The sequence below is a fragment of the Sparus aurata genome, chromosome 6, assembly GCF_900880675.1.
Source record: "Sparus aurata chromosome 6, fSpaAur1.1, whole genome shotgun sequence".
Classification (NCBI taxonomy): Eukaryota; Metazoa; Chordata; class Actinopteri; order Spariformes; family Sparidae; genus Sparus; species Sparus aurata.
Genome location: NC_044192.1, coordinates 20107460 through 20121532, shown reverse-complemented (window position 1 = coordinate 20121532; position 14073 = coordinate 20107460). Strand labels below are relative to the sequence as shown.

General features: G+C 40.3%; 2 protein-coding genes across 3 annotated transcripts; both read right to left on the bottom strand.

Moving 5' to 3' along the window:
* Window positions 1–44: 44 nt before the first annotated feature.
* prkar2ab (protein kinase, cAMP-dependent, regulatory, type II, alpha, B) lies at window positions 45–6372 on the bottom strand. The gene is made up of 10 exons (XM_030419376.1): window positions 6033–6372; window positions 5557–5592; window positions 5341–5480; window positions 4417–4523; window positions 4018–4171; window positions 3832–3933; window positions 3675–3749; window positions 3516–3581; window positions 2695–2833; window positions 45–1859 (listed from the first exon to the last, which is right to left on the bottom strand). The coding sequence occupies exons 1-10, from the start codon at window positions 6280–6282 to the stop codon at window positions 1735–1737; spliced, it is 1194 nt and encodes a 397-aa protein (XP_030275236.1). The 5' UTR covers window positions 6283–6372; the 3' UTR covers window positions 45–1734.
* Window positions 6373–8187: 1815 nt separating this feature from the next.
* On the bottom strand, window positions 8188–13696 carry slc25a20 (solute carrier family 25 member 20). 2 transcript variants are annotated; one of them, XM_030419393.1, is made up of 10 exons: window positions 13537–13696; window positions 13310–13431; window positions 11774–11866; window positions 11557–11684; window positions 11380–11470; window positions 11091–11208; window positions 9685–9757; window positions 9490–9599; window positions 8979–9103; window positions 8188–8855 (listed from the first exon to the last, which is right to left on the bottom strand). In XM_030419393.1, exons 2-10 carry the CDS (start codon window positions 13412–13414, stop codon window positions 8793–8795), a joined length of 906 nt encoding a protein of 301 aa, XP_030275253.1. In that variant the 5' UTR covers window positions 13415–13431; window positions 13537–13696; the 3' UTR covers window positions 8188–8792. The 2 variants fall into 2 exon arrangements, with proteins under 2 accessions (XP_030275253.1, XP_030275252.1); XM_030419392.1 differs by having other exon boundaries at window positions 13310–13428; window positions 13537–13684.
* Between the last annotated feature and the right edge of the window lie 377 nt (window positions 13697–14073).

Genomic DNA, 14073 nt, shown 5'->3' with positions numbered 1-14073 from the left:
ATTTTTTTATGTTGTGTTCTATCTGGTAGTATGTTCCTTTTTAATGAGCTCTTCATGTAATGTGAGATTTCACTAACATCAACACTCAAGTCATGCCATTTAAAACAATGTTACACACATTTCATACTTTAAGACAAAGGTTTACACAAACAATAGAAGGGTTTGTTAGAAGTTTGAGTGCAAATGGAAAACGGCACTTTGTATTAAGTTCTAGTTAGCACATGAATTGTGTGCATGTGAACAGCAATTTATAAAACATTCTGCATTTGGAAGCTAAAGTTGCGAAGGAATTCACATCTCGGCTGCATAACAAATGTTCATATATGAAAACTATTGTGCTTATGTCTGGCTGTTTGGTTCCACTGTATTTTAGTTTGACGGTTCTGAAGCGTGTCCTCGTGAAACCTTGATCATAAAGTGTCATTTTAACATTTTTGATTTTTAACTTTAAAAAAAACAAAAGAAAATCAACCTACTGATTTTACCCATCTGTATCTTCAACCGGTCTCAGGAAGGACTCTGCATATGTGTTGTAAATAGCCTTTTGTGGCTCCTGAGGGGTCTGCATGAAATTTGCTATATTTTCTAAAGTAATGCCGACTGAGTCGGTAAAAAAAATGTGGGGTTGTGGCGACATGCTGCGTTCCACTCAACGTTTGAGGTCGACTTGTAAATCAAATTTCCAAGTTCTGATCTCCAGGCATTCCTTGTGCACAACGCCAAAGGTTAACAAAACTTGGCTGATGGCAACAAAATTGTCCTTTATGGCATGTGTACACACAATTGAACCCTCAGCGCTGCAGCCTCAGGAACTTTTATACATGGAAATGTATCTAAACATTTAATTTACTTGCCTAATAAAAATACTGTAGTCAACAAAAATACACCCTACCCTGTTCCCATGGGTGCCACCATTGTTATGAGACGTCAGACCACTGCTCTCTAATGAAGTCGGGGTAGATTGATCTCCTCCGAGTAAACAAGTTAGGATTCTGAATTCGAGTGGGGCTCCATTGTACTTTTTCCTGGTATGAGGTTGGACATTTGTCTAGAACGCAACACTGGAAAGAATTTAACAGACCTCTGTAGCTGTTCCCCATCTCTGTTTCAGGCTACACAATCTGCTAGTATAATACTAGAATCTCTCTGAACTGTCCGAGGTTGAATTGTAATGTAGGCACAAGGAACACAAATGGATGGACTAAAGACAGACAATATCTTTGGTTAAGCTGCATTTTTTTCTTGATATATTTGTTTTAAAACTGTCTATTGTATGTCTGACAATGTTATATAAGTACAATGTTAAAATTGGTGACCATTAGAAAAGGAACAACACGTGAAATTATAAATCAGGAACTGTATCAAAGGAGACTTGTCAAGTTCAACTAAGGTTAAGGTACAATACAATGGGTGGGGCATCCTCTGATTAACCGAAGCTCATCTGCTGTAAACTGACTTCTTTTATCAGTGAGGTATATTTATCTTACAACCCTAACAGCTGTGTGGATTTCCTTTTGTTAATTATCGGGATTGTCACAGAAAAAAAAACATAAAGCATCTTATCCACAATCTAAACGTTTTTAACTTGCTGCATAGCCGTAGAAGGAGCAGTATATTTTACTGAATATAAAACAGAAGGCTGCATGTGACATTTACATCAAGGAGAGAGATAATCATGTGTTTCACTGTCACTATGTTTGACTTAAATACTACTTCATTTCAAAATGACACGTTCTAGTGTTTTAAATCGTCATTGGAGCCAAACAGAGCCGCCCGCTGGTCTTCATACTGGGAAATGTTCCTCTTCATGATGTCCATACAGGGTCCCAGCAACCGCTCGAAAGCCTGGATGTCAATTACTGAAAGAAAATAGAAAGTAAACTCAGATTATGTCGTGCTGTTAAAGGGTTTTGTTCAGCTGTCTCACAGATGGAGCTGACTTGTGGTAGATGACTGATGTGAGGTGAAACAGGTGGTTAAAGTTGGAATAAACAGTATATATGTAAGATATTTAAATTATGTGGATTATTAGATTTTTCTTTTAAATCGCTTTGAAACAAAAGAAATACAGATTAAATGTACCGATTCGTCCAGCTGGCTTAAATCAAAACTTGAGCTCTGTAATCCTCTGCAAACTGCACAGCTTTAGTCTTTGAAAATGGAAATCAAAGAAATCATCAGGTTTCTTAAAGCTTCAGAATTAATTCTCTGTGTGTGTCAAACCCCATACACAGTGGGGCATCTTTTTTTTCCTTTTTTTTTTTTTTTTTTACTGTTATGTCTCCAGATTATTCCAGCCCATGGATAAAAGGAGAAATCAAGTAGAAAATGTCCCTCTTTAAATGCAGTTATGTACCTGCCTAATACTGAGTAGATTATTCTGCCAGGCATTATCCTATCCATGTCAGCCACCAAGTCTGTCTGATCAGGAGACTGTGCAGACCACTAAAGAGCACTGCTTTAAAGGACAAGATCTATGACTGTTTGTGATGGTAACATGCAGGATGATGAAACAGCCAGCGGCTGTGTGGAGATCATGAATTACTGTGATTCCCCTGTAGGCTTTCTGCACCACCACACCTGCATTTAACAGCCCAACCAGAATCACTGAAAATGAGGTGCAGAAATCTAAAATCACTGTTGCTCCAGAAACAAGGAAACACAAACACTGTACGGCTTCAGTCTTCAACCTACCTAAACATTTGGTTTCTCCCACAGCATAAACTGATGCTGCACGAGGTTTGTTGGTGACCAGAGCCAGCTCCCCAAAGTACTGCCCCCTGGAGCAACGAGCCACCTCCACCTCTGTGTTGTCCTGCTGGCCCGCCTTCGTCTGTAACAGATGCAGAGGAGTCTGTGAGTTCTGTTGTTATGTAGTACACTGATGTTAAAGGGTGAATTCAAGTCTTTTCATCTACATTCCAATCAAAAGTCAGGAAGTCGACAAAGCATTTCTGGAGTTTCACAGCAATCATCTTCCTGAACAACCAGAGTAGCTGGGGACTTCGATACAGTTTGTCCTGCTTAATCCAAGCCTCCAGAGGACCAGAGACCTCAAATTAATGTGAAAAGAAGTTATTTACACACTTTTTTTAAAGCTGTAATTATCACTTTTACCATGTCCTGGATGACTGTAGCTGCCAATCAAAAGGTATTAGCACACACCCCGTTCTGTAGTGGGTGCACAAGCTTGACCATAAATCAAGGGTGTAAATACCATGTTTTCAATCAATTTGGAAACGCTGTATATGGCTCTTTTATGTTTCTTTTTTTCAGCTGTTTTTTTTTTACATCTTAAAAACATCCCCGTCTAATTTAGCTGTTTTGGAGAATGCTGCAACGCTGTTTTGCTGTGAAACTCCAGAAATGTTTTGGGGATGACGAAACGTCACCTGACTTTTCTAATTTTTGGGTGAACTTCTGCTTTAAAAAAGTAAAATACTACTTTATATTTGATATTGACCCAACCCTAACTAAATTAGATCCAGTTATATGAAATTGGACACTGTACTTACTTTGCTTTTTATCATTATCTTCACCTCTCCTGATTCCACGATGTAGAAGCAGTCAGCCTCCTCCCCCTGCGGGCACGGAAAGCAGTCCAAGCATCACTTTTATCAAGTCCAACCTGTTATTGATCAATACACAGGAAGCCAAATGTCCCAACAATTCACCTGTATTATGATGCAATCTCCATCTTTGAACGCTCGGGCTCCCAAGACATCTACAATCTTCATCCTCTCAGAGACCTGACACAACAAACACAAGAGACTAAATAACCAGATATTCTATGATGATATTGTTTGTGCAGTTTGTACTTTGCACACAAACCTCAAGTGACCTCAGGAGAGGAACACACTCGATGAAGGCCTCATACATCCTCCTCTTTTTTGCGTTATTTTTAACAATCAGTCTGTGAAATGTGGCTCGATCCTGAAAGAAAACCGAGGATTTAATTTGTCCATATTAAGCCCCGTATTTGACACACTAAAGACCACCATGCATTCTGGGACTCACCAGGCCCCACAGGGCACCCTCCTGTGTTGCAACGATTGTGGCAGCTCGCGGCGTGTTGTACATGAGAGCCAGCTCGCCAAAACTTCCCTTGTTGTCGTACTTCCCAACGCACACATTTGCTCTGTCTTTCTCCACTAAAATATCATACACACCCCTTGAAATGATACGACAGACAGAGAGAAGAAATCATTATACAATGGATAAAGTGTCGTCTAGTTACAACATGTGGGTGTTAAAAGGCAGAATTGGCCTTTTGATCTGGACTGCATATACAGTTCTTGTCAGTAGTTTCTTTGTGGCTCAGACAGAGGTCCCCATAAAGGACAATATGCCATCCCCAAACTGAGCTAAATGTTCTTTAAACATTATAAAGAAAGCATTGTGTAACCTGTCACTCACTTCTCTATCACATAGAAATTGTCTCCATCGTCTCCTTGGTCTATGATGTGTTCCTGGGGTTTGACCAACACCTCGAACATGCCGTCCAAAACCTCCGAGAACTGCTCCTGGAAGACATCAGATAGGAGGACAGCAGTTAGCGGTTACTCATATTTGTTTGGAGTGTGAATTCTTACATATTAAACCTTTTAAGTGCCAAAAGTAAAAGTACTCATTACGCTGAAAGGCATATTTAAAAATAACGTGTCTTATGTGATTGGATTTTATTTATTGATGCGTTCATGTGTTCATCACTTTCACCAATTTTGAATGTAGCACAAATGGTTTAAGTACAATATAGTTTATCTTCTTATAAATTGCCTCCAGTGATGTCACTCAGTGGCTGAGTTGCATGGTGGGTATTGAAGGCTTCAGGTTTTGAACATGAAGAAGAATGTGTGGGAAAAAAGTTGATATCTCGGGTTCTGCTATATCAATATTGATCATTTGATTTCAAACTGTCCATACAGTGTTGACTGCTCTGACCTGGTGCCCACATTACCCACAATGCAACTAAGCCACTGGGTGACATCACTGGAGGCAATTTATCAGATTACATACAGCTTCCTCTGGAGCAAAAAAAGCCATTCTACTACTTTTTTCACAAACACAGTAGCGTTCCCCCAAGACCGGTAAACACCCTTGAATGTGTGATATTGGTCCAGTTAATCTTTGAGGAAAAAACTGAAAAAACACTAGAAACAGAAATAGTGTGTAAAGATCTAAGAACTGGAGGGATGTGTTTCACTGTCTGATGTTGTTTAACCTTTCATAAAGTACACTTACATAATGTGCCTGTGCGTGTGTGTGTGTGTGTGTATAAAGTCAAAAAGGACACCCAGTCCTCCACATCCGTCCTTCAGAGGCTCATTCGTGTTTTTGTACCTGCTCCAGAGTTTTAAACAGTAAAATGTCTCTGCAGGCGTCCTGAAGTCTGCGACGCTGCTCGTCTGTTTTTGGATACACGACCCGAGGCTCCACATCATCGTCCTCGTCGTCATCAGGGTCGTACGCCTCTGCACAAACTGCAGCACGACAAATATATTTGAATGTGGTCAGAGTGTATTAATATTTATTGCACATATTGTTCCAGTTACTGACCTGAAACCCTGCGGTTGTATTTACCGGTGGTGGACTCTGCAGATAGAAACAGAGAGGAAGTGGTGAATGTGTTAGATTTCTCAAGTCTATTAAGGCAGATGGAAGTGGCATGTGTGTGAGGTCTCTTCTCATTTCTACATCGTGCACATATTGTCTTCTGCATTTTTGTATGCATTATGGATTGTGTGGGTTATTGAGTGGTATTTGGTATCATGTGACCTACTCTTTGTGAGTAGAGCTGTCTGTTTTCTGTTCACATGAATGTTTGCCTGACTTTTAGGTCAACACTTTGCATCAGTATAACATTTTTGGAAGCCTGGAAAATTTCAGTCAGTGGACATGACATAATTTCCGCCTTTTCTTTGTGATGTTGACACTATAAAGCTTAAGAGTTTGAATCATCTACAAAATGGCATTTCATTTAAGTCTTTAAGTTGGAGCCAAAGGCAAACACAAAATAATGTAAGACCACTCACTAATTGTGTCTTCTTCCTCCTCTTCCTCGTCCTTGTTGACCTTATTTGTCTTGGTTTCAAAGGTCACTCCTCTCCGTGCAGATTTGGCGCTGTGTTTCTTCACTCTCTGATCGTTTCTCTGGCCCTCCAGAATTTGTGTAAAATGCTTCACTGCAAACTCGACCAAGTTTGGCGGCCTGCAGCGAAGCACCTCCACCGTGTATCCCTGCAGCAGCTCCTTCAAACCAGCGGGTATCTCAACAGCACTCATCCTGCAACAGGTTCAAAGGTCATGGGTTGCAGTCTGATAGTCACAATTAACTAAATATCAGACATTTAGATTTTCAAATGTCAAATCTCAGCATCGGCTCGTCCCATAGATTTGTTGAACATAGTTCTGACCGTCATCGCGGGAGCACCCTGACTCCTCCTCCTCTTGTCCCACTCTCTCCAACATCCAACAGCTTATTGATTTCTTTATTTAGCACGGCCTGTCGGAAAGTATTGACCAGGACTTTTCACATCAGATGTAATTAAAGGCTGTCTGATGGATTACGCCTCAGAACTTGATATTTTGGCAAAGCAACAACACTGTGAGTGAGAGACAGAGGCCTGGTGTCAGACAGCTGCAGGAACAGGAGGCCTATGTTTTTAAATGCAAACTATAAAACCATCTCCAAAAACTAACTAACTGCATATGAAACTGAAATGGGAAAAGGAGGGTAATTCAAGGGAAAAACAAAGGGAAGAAATTATGTGACTCACAATGGAAAACATACAGCCGAGCATGACATTCAGCTATACAGAGAGATTTTGTTGGAGAAAAACTAATTTAAGCCGTTCAAAAGATTTGACATGAAATCCTGTGTCTGCCAGAGACAATGAAGCGAATCGTTGCGTGTATATTTTGGTTTTGGCCTTTGGGCTGGAAGTTTGTAAGGTTTTGCAGAGAGAACTCTGGTTAGAAATCCCATTTAAACTTATGTGTCAAATATTTACATTTAGAAATGTCCTTATTAATGACAGAAAAGGGTTTTTCTTTTTCAAAATATAGTGGTCAGAAATGTATTTTAGTCATTATTATTCTGGTAAATGACAATTTTAGCCGGAAATGGCAGATCTTTGATAAAATATCTACATCAGTGTATAGAGGACTGTATTCAGCAGCAGCGTTCACTCTCATCGTGTAAACAGACGAGGACTGTGTATCATTCACTGCTCTATTCAGTACCAAGACAGTCCTGTTAGAGGACTATATAATGAGTTTATCTGTGAAATGAAAAAAACAAAAAACAAAACACTTTTGGGCATCACTGGAGACTTTTTTCCCCTCCAGCACAAAGCATGTTGGTATATATTGTTTGGTTAGTGGGCATCGGCTATATACTACTTTTCACAATGCATTGTGGGATACTTTGAGTTAAATATATGTATGGGTACAAAAAAAACGGTTATATATTAAGACAACACTAAAAAAAATGCAAACTTAGTACATAGCCGACTATGTAGCAGAAGACGCAGCCTGAATTGAGGATTAGAAAACCCTTGTGAAATCACGGCAGCACAGCTCAACACTGATGTGCTGATCAAAGAAGCGTGTGGTGTGTACAGTGTGTAGTGCAACAGCATTTGTGAGTTTGCTATTATTTCAAGTGAAAGTCATTATTTCTAACCTATATTTTCTGTCCATGTTTCTTGGAAAACACATTATTTGGGTCACCTCAAGCCTTCTAATCTGAATAATGGTTAGAGTAATATTAATATGACTTTTAAAAAGCACGGACAGTCAAGGCTTCTACGTTTATGACCACGACTGCTTTATTTGTGTATCATTATATTTCTGCAACTGCCGACTTTTTTTAATTATCAATAAATCTGCTAATTTCTTTCACAATAAAATCGATTAATAATGTAGTTGAAAAAAAAATTATCACAATTTCCCGGTGCCCAAAGTGTCGTCTTCAAACTGCTTCTTCTGTCCAACTAGCAGCCCAAAAGACAAAGAGAAGCAAGTTTTGACATTTAAGAAGCTGAAACCAGCAAATGTTTGCATGAAAAATGACTGAAATGAGTGTATTTTCAAAACAGCTGGCTTTCGATCAACTCGCTAATCGCTGCAGGCCGAACTCCAAATAACTCAAATGAAAAGAGAACTTAGAAAAAAGTAGGAGACAACTTGAACTTTTAAATATGGATTCTGCTTTTTTATTTCTATACATGCCGACATTCACGTACTGTTCAATCAATCTCATTACGACTACTCTCATGAATTACACAGTTAAACAAACAGAAGGTGTAGTTAGTGTGACACACGGGAGGCAGCAGACAGGTTGAGAGGCGCGTGTTGCTGCTGAGAGACTGAACACACACAGTACAACAAAATGCACCTTTTCCCTGATATGTACACCTGCTCGCAGATTACAAAAGGTAAGGCACGGCATGTTCAGGTCACTCCTCTTCTCGTACAAAAATAACACAATTTAAACAAATCAAAAAACCAGTAAAGCATAAAAGAGTGAGAACATTCGACTGTCTGTGTGTGTGTGTGTACTGGCACAGGTGCAGAGTCGTCACAACATCTCTGCTCTGAGCTCTCAGCAGCTCTAAATGATCCGGCGTGCTCTGAAGTGCCACCTGGTTTCGAACATAATCAAGTACACTATTGGAAAAAGGTTCAAATCTCTTGGTTTTGATTCACTGTGTGTGTTTTTGCACTGCTGATGACTCCGGTGTCTTCAAGAGGTTCCTGGGATTCACAGACGAGGCGACGCTGAGCCTTCATCACAGGTTCGGTGCTAACCAGTTCAGGAACTTCATCGCACACTCAAAACCTAAGAAGCAAGCCTGAAAGAAAAGACAAGATGCACATTAGGAGTGCAAATTACAAATACATGCTAATGAACGACATCACAGCCGTCACGGTGGATTCACAGTGTCACTGAGCTGAAGAATAAGTGTGTCACTCACTGCGTTTGCGGGGAACGCTCTAAGCATAACGGCATTAAAGCCCTTATAGAGAGAGGCCACGCCCTCCTCCCGGATCAGCTCCCGCAGAACGTCCCGGAAACCGTTGGGATATTTTCCTTCAGGAGCTGAAAGAGACACACAACAGAGACGCACGTGTTAAAGACAAACCTGCTTGTAAAAGGCAACTCAACTTGTTTTTATTCTTGGTAGAAGCAAAAAGACACTTTTTTGTTTTTCCTGTCTGGTGTGGATTACTGGGAATTTTAACCTCGAGATTAAATCTAATTTCACTCACTCAGTACTTTTTAGATATTTACCTGCTGCCTGGATGATGGAGAATCTTCAACAACACTACACCCTGAACTTTTCACAGGCTTTTTAAAGTTTCCTACATTCAGGTTGGATCTCTTTCTTACCTCATGGAGTTGAATTTAAAACCAAAACACAGAAACAAGTCTTCTCCAGACTTGAAAGACATTCGCCATCAAACTGTGGGATCTAAAAAACAAACCTGTTTGGAAACGAGACTTGAGCACGTCAGCTGGAATCGCAACAGCCCAGTTAAAGATCCCGGCCATCCCTCCAGCAAACAGCACGCTGGGAACGCTGAGCTCACTATGGCTGCAGGGAAAAGACGACAGGTTCAACAGGCTTTAAGATAAAACAGACAGGTTTAAACACAGGATGGAAAGGAAAAATTATTCACCTTTTTCCTGGTGGTGTGAGGACGTTCTTCAACCACTCGTAGGACGTGAAGTACATCCCACTTGCCGGAACGTCTGAGTTACAAAAGATGAATGATAGTTACACTTAATTGATCGGTGACTGAATGGATAAATGTCTAGGTGAACATTCAGTACAGACATGAGCAGTTTAATATGAACTCTGTAACAGAAAAGTTCATCTAATCACCTGCATGTACACACTGTGCTGCTTTCGTCTGTACAAGAAGAAAGATTAACAGAGAAGCTGCGATAACAACACTTCATGAAAATGTACATGAAGTATATGAAGGGTTGTTTAATCCTATATGAGCAAGCCACATCTTCATCCTCTCTTTTAAAAACACTGTTTTAAATATGCTTTCCTTTATCAATTCCTTCAATCCTCCAATAGTTCATCTTATACTTACATTTTGAATAGTCATACTTTTATTTTAATGCTTTTCCTTGTTGTCTTCTTATTGGATTATGTTTTTATTCCTACTGTGAAGCATTTTGTAACTATGTTTTGAAAGATGCCACACAAATAAATTGTTGTGTCATCAACTAGCTGGTGCTACAAATCAAACAGTCGGGTCCGTCCGAACTGTGATTTGTCTTGTTTTGCTGTAGCAGCACCATGTTTCAGTTAGTGGAACTTTTTTTGTTTCACTTTCAGGGGTCCTGTTCTTTTCTAGAGATCGTTTTCCAGGACATTTTCAGTGATGATCTAGCTGGTGCGACGGACAGGGAGCGCGCCCTTACGGTAATGTTCCTTAATCAATCAATTTATAACCCCGTTGCCTTTTTCTCTATTGGATGACAAGTGTATTACCTGTGGCTGCCTGAACACCAACAACTGAATAGCATGAACACCAATAACCACGGGTTGCTGGAAGTTTTGCTTTTATCAAGAGCAACAGTGAATATATAAAAAAAGAAAAGAAGACAAAGTCTCTTAAAACGAACAACTAACTCTTTTTTTTCAAAATCTACATGTTCAAAATACCTAACAGTACACTACTAATACTATGCTGTATTGTGTCTTTATGGGAAGTTTAAATTAAAGACACAAGAATTTCCAGGACCTTCTGCTTTTTCTCTCATTTTCCGTGACTGTAAAAAACAGTTTTTTCTGGTTTTTCAGGTGAATTTTCCATTTTTCTAGTTTGACGTAACTCCACTCTCCCCTAGACTGATGTGGGGTCGTGACAAATGCAGGATTCAACATGTTGTAAGACGTACTTCTCAGAACAAATCAGCTCTGAAATGTTTTATAGAGACAGGAGGGGCATGCACCATGTTTGTTGGACCTCAGGGATACACACAATTCAACGGTGCATTTGTTTGTCTGCAGTAAAACTCCACATGGCAGGTTTAAGACTTCCGTGTTGTCAGAGTAGAGACGAACCTCTCATCAGGGTCAGAGCGGTGCCTTTGTAGATTCCTCTGATCCCAGACTCACGGTAAAGCTGTTTGACACAGTCCATCGGTCCTGAATACTTCACCTTTCCCGTTGATGCCTGGATCTGCACACACACAAACAGACACACACACATTATTAGACACTCATTTTCCCAAATAACAACATCTACAGAATTTGCTTCGTTCGGCTCTATTTTGGCTCAAGTTCTCTTTTATTCAGTAGCACAGCAGACAGTGATTTAATCGTGCCTATTTACAAACACATGACCGCTGACCTGCAGGAGACATTTGATGCGCTCTCCAGGAGTCATGATGGCAGTGGTGAACACGCCTGACAACATCCCAGCAGCAAACAGCTGTGGATACCTGCAGGAGACAGAGCCATCGCGAACAATCACCACCAGAGCACCTGAAACTAGAGCAGCACCACCTGAGACAGAGCCGTCACCTACGTCAGGATATCATCAGGGGTTTTCTGTTGTAGCTTCTTGCCCAACCCGAATCCAAAGAAACAGACGGCGAACATGGGTGTGACTCCAATGATGGGGGCGGCCATGCCTTTATAGAGCCCCTTTATACCCTGCGAGAGAAGAGGACGAGGAGGAAACATCAGGGGGAGGGAGCAGAGACATCTTGGATAATGCCGATCACTCTAGCATGCATCCTCACCTCTTGGGCAAAGGTCTTTTTGAAACAATCCATGGTTCCCTTATATATGAGGCTCTCTCCAGGTTTGGGTTTGGGCTGAGTCTGTAAACGCACCTGAGAGAAGAAGAGCGCACACTTTGAATTGAGCTCACACACTGAGAATCATGATCAGCAGTGTGGATAGACTCATAGAGAATGGTATTTTTTCACAGAGTCTGATGTGGAAAGTTGACCTGACTGATATTGGACTCACATTCAAGTGACGGCCAGAAACACAACTATGAATGAATGGTTAATGGTGCTCTGTGTAAAAAGGCTAACTCGAGGCTCCAGGCTGCGACTTTTTTGGTTGCACAAAGTAACATTTGCATTGGTTGGACCGGTGCGCCCGATATTCAGCACGTCAGACTAAATAAAATGCCAAAAACATTTTTAATTTAACTTGAACAAATATCAGCCTATAAACATATGTTCTGTAGATTAGTTTGTAAACTTTTATATCAGTTAATGATTTTGGATTGACATTTTTATTTGAGTTTGTCGAGCACTTTTCAACTTTCCTTTTTAAAACAGTTTAGATGTAATGTAATTTTAATGAAGATAAAAACATTTATCTGCACATTTGTTCCTGTTTTCAATAATTTACACAATATCTAAGAAATGTAATTGAAATGTACTATTGGTGTCACACCAGGTTAGTTAGTTAGTCGCACCAGCGCAACCAGTGTGAAAAAATTAATCTGGAGCCCTGTAATAGACTTCTGAAAAGAAAAAACATTCTCAGCTGAGCGTGCATTGTTGGTAAATTTGAGAACATGACACAAATAAATATTTGAGGAGGTGGGAATGACACCGGGCTGGTGGAGGATACTCCTAGCTTGTCAACATTTCGGGTTCAATGCGGGAGAAGGTGGCGAGGCTGGATGATGCTACATGGTCTCTAACATGATAATATCGTCTATCATGATATTTTGGAGGGTTAACATTGTGATTTAAATTTTTGATATCACCCAACACTGTTACTGTCATTACTACTTTATAAGGTGATTATACTGTTGTGTTGTGTTTAGAGATTGTAACTGCTCTCAAGTGTCCAAAACAGTCTGGATGAAATAAAAAGAACCATGATATGAACTGAGTGGGACACGTTATAGACTTTAAAAATAAAGATAATAAAAAACTTACTGACTTTTCTGACCTGCAATTTCCAATTTCTCAAAAATGATCGTTCAGCTGGTTGATTGGTCATTCTGGCTCTATTTAACTAATTACTGCAGGTGCATTCAGGTGAGATTAATGTGTGTATTTGTGTGTGTGTGTGCAAGGGGCCAGAACTGCAGCAGTGAGCTGAGTCATAAAACAGACTGAATGTGGGTCAAAGGGCTGCAGCAGCCTGAGCTCTCTGAATACAGCACGCTGTTATAACTCTGACCAGGATCAAATATCTGGCATATGCCTCTGGTTCTGGTTCTGGTTCTGCTGTGTGCAGTGTCACCCCGGATGCACTCGCTCGGTTGTTTAGTGACGTAACACGGTGCATAAAAGTGCAATAATTACTTTAATGGTGTCGAGTGGATGTCCGGCGAAGACGAGGCAAACCCCTCCAAAGCCTCCAGCGAAGAAGTTCTTCATGGGGCTGATCGGCTGCGGCTGTTTGGACATTTTGACTTTCCGCTCTGCTGGAAGAAGAAAACACACCAACAACAACGAAGACTGAATGAAAGCGACACCGGAAATAAACTCAGACACGCCGATGATTCAAAAACAGAGAAATAAGAGCTCACCTGGTCGACTGTGGAGATGTGAGAGGTGTTTGTGTGCTGCTGTCACCGCTGCTGCCTGCTGGACCTTTGCCCCACTTATCCACCCGGACCGGTCTGACTGCCACACAGCTTTACACTGGTACGTCTCTGTTTGGTGTCCGGGTGGAAACTCTCAACTTTTGTTTGAAACTTGAATGAACAAATTAAAGTTAAACATTATTTTAATCTCAAATAAATATATTAATACATATCTAAGATACCACGGCTTTTTTCCATTAAATATGCACATAATTCTGTGCTAATGTGTAAAGTGATATTAACATATAAACAATGTAAAACATTATGACAATGTGTTGTCCTTCAAAGTCAGTGTGTTTATTCAGTTTATTCAGACATGAAAACAAAGAGTTTGTTTATTTAGTTTGTTTAGGCAGAAAAAAATCAGTCAATGAAGACTGATCTTTTCTGATGAGTGTTGCTTCCACAAAACTACAGAGTGCTCCTTTAATATCGGCTCCAGTAATCGGCTGACCGTAGTATACAGTCTACAATCATGTA

Bases quoted from the DNA above. Each gene is read 5' to 3' on its own strand.
- prkar2ab (XM_030419376.1), bottom strand. From the start codon at position 6,282: ATGAGTGCTGTTGAGATACCCGCTGGTTTGAAGGAGCTGCTGCAGGGA. The intron at 4,172-4,416 runs GTGAGTGACAGG...TATCATTTCAAG, and splicing joins AATTTCTATGTGATAGAGAA to GGGTGTGTATGATATTTTAG. The intron at 2,834-3,515 runs GTAAGTACAGTG...CATCTGTTACAG, and splicing joins AGATAATGATAAAAAGCAAA to ACGAAGGCGGGCCAGCAGGA.
- slc25a20 (XM_030419393.1), bottom strand. From the start codon at position 13,414: ATGTCCAAACAGCCGCAGCCGATCAGCCCCATGAAGAACTTCTTCGCT. The intron at 9,758-11,090 runs GTTCGTCTCTAC...TTTGTAACTCAG, and splicing joins CGCTCTGACCCTGATGAGAG to ACGTTCCGGCAAGTGGGATG. The intron at 9,600-9,684 runs GTGAATAATTTT...TTTTCCCTGCAG, and splicing joins CTCACACCACCAGGAAAAAG to CCATAGTGAGCTCAGCGTTC.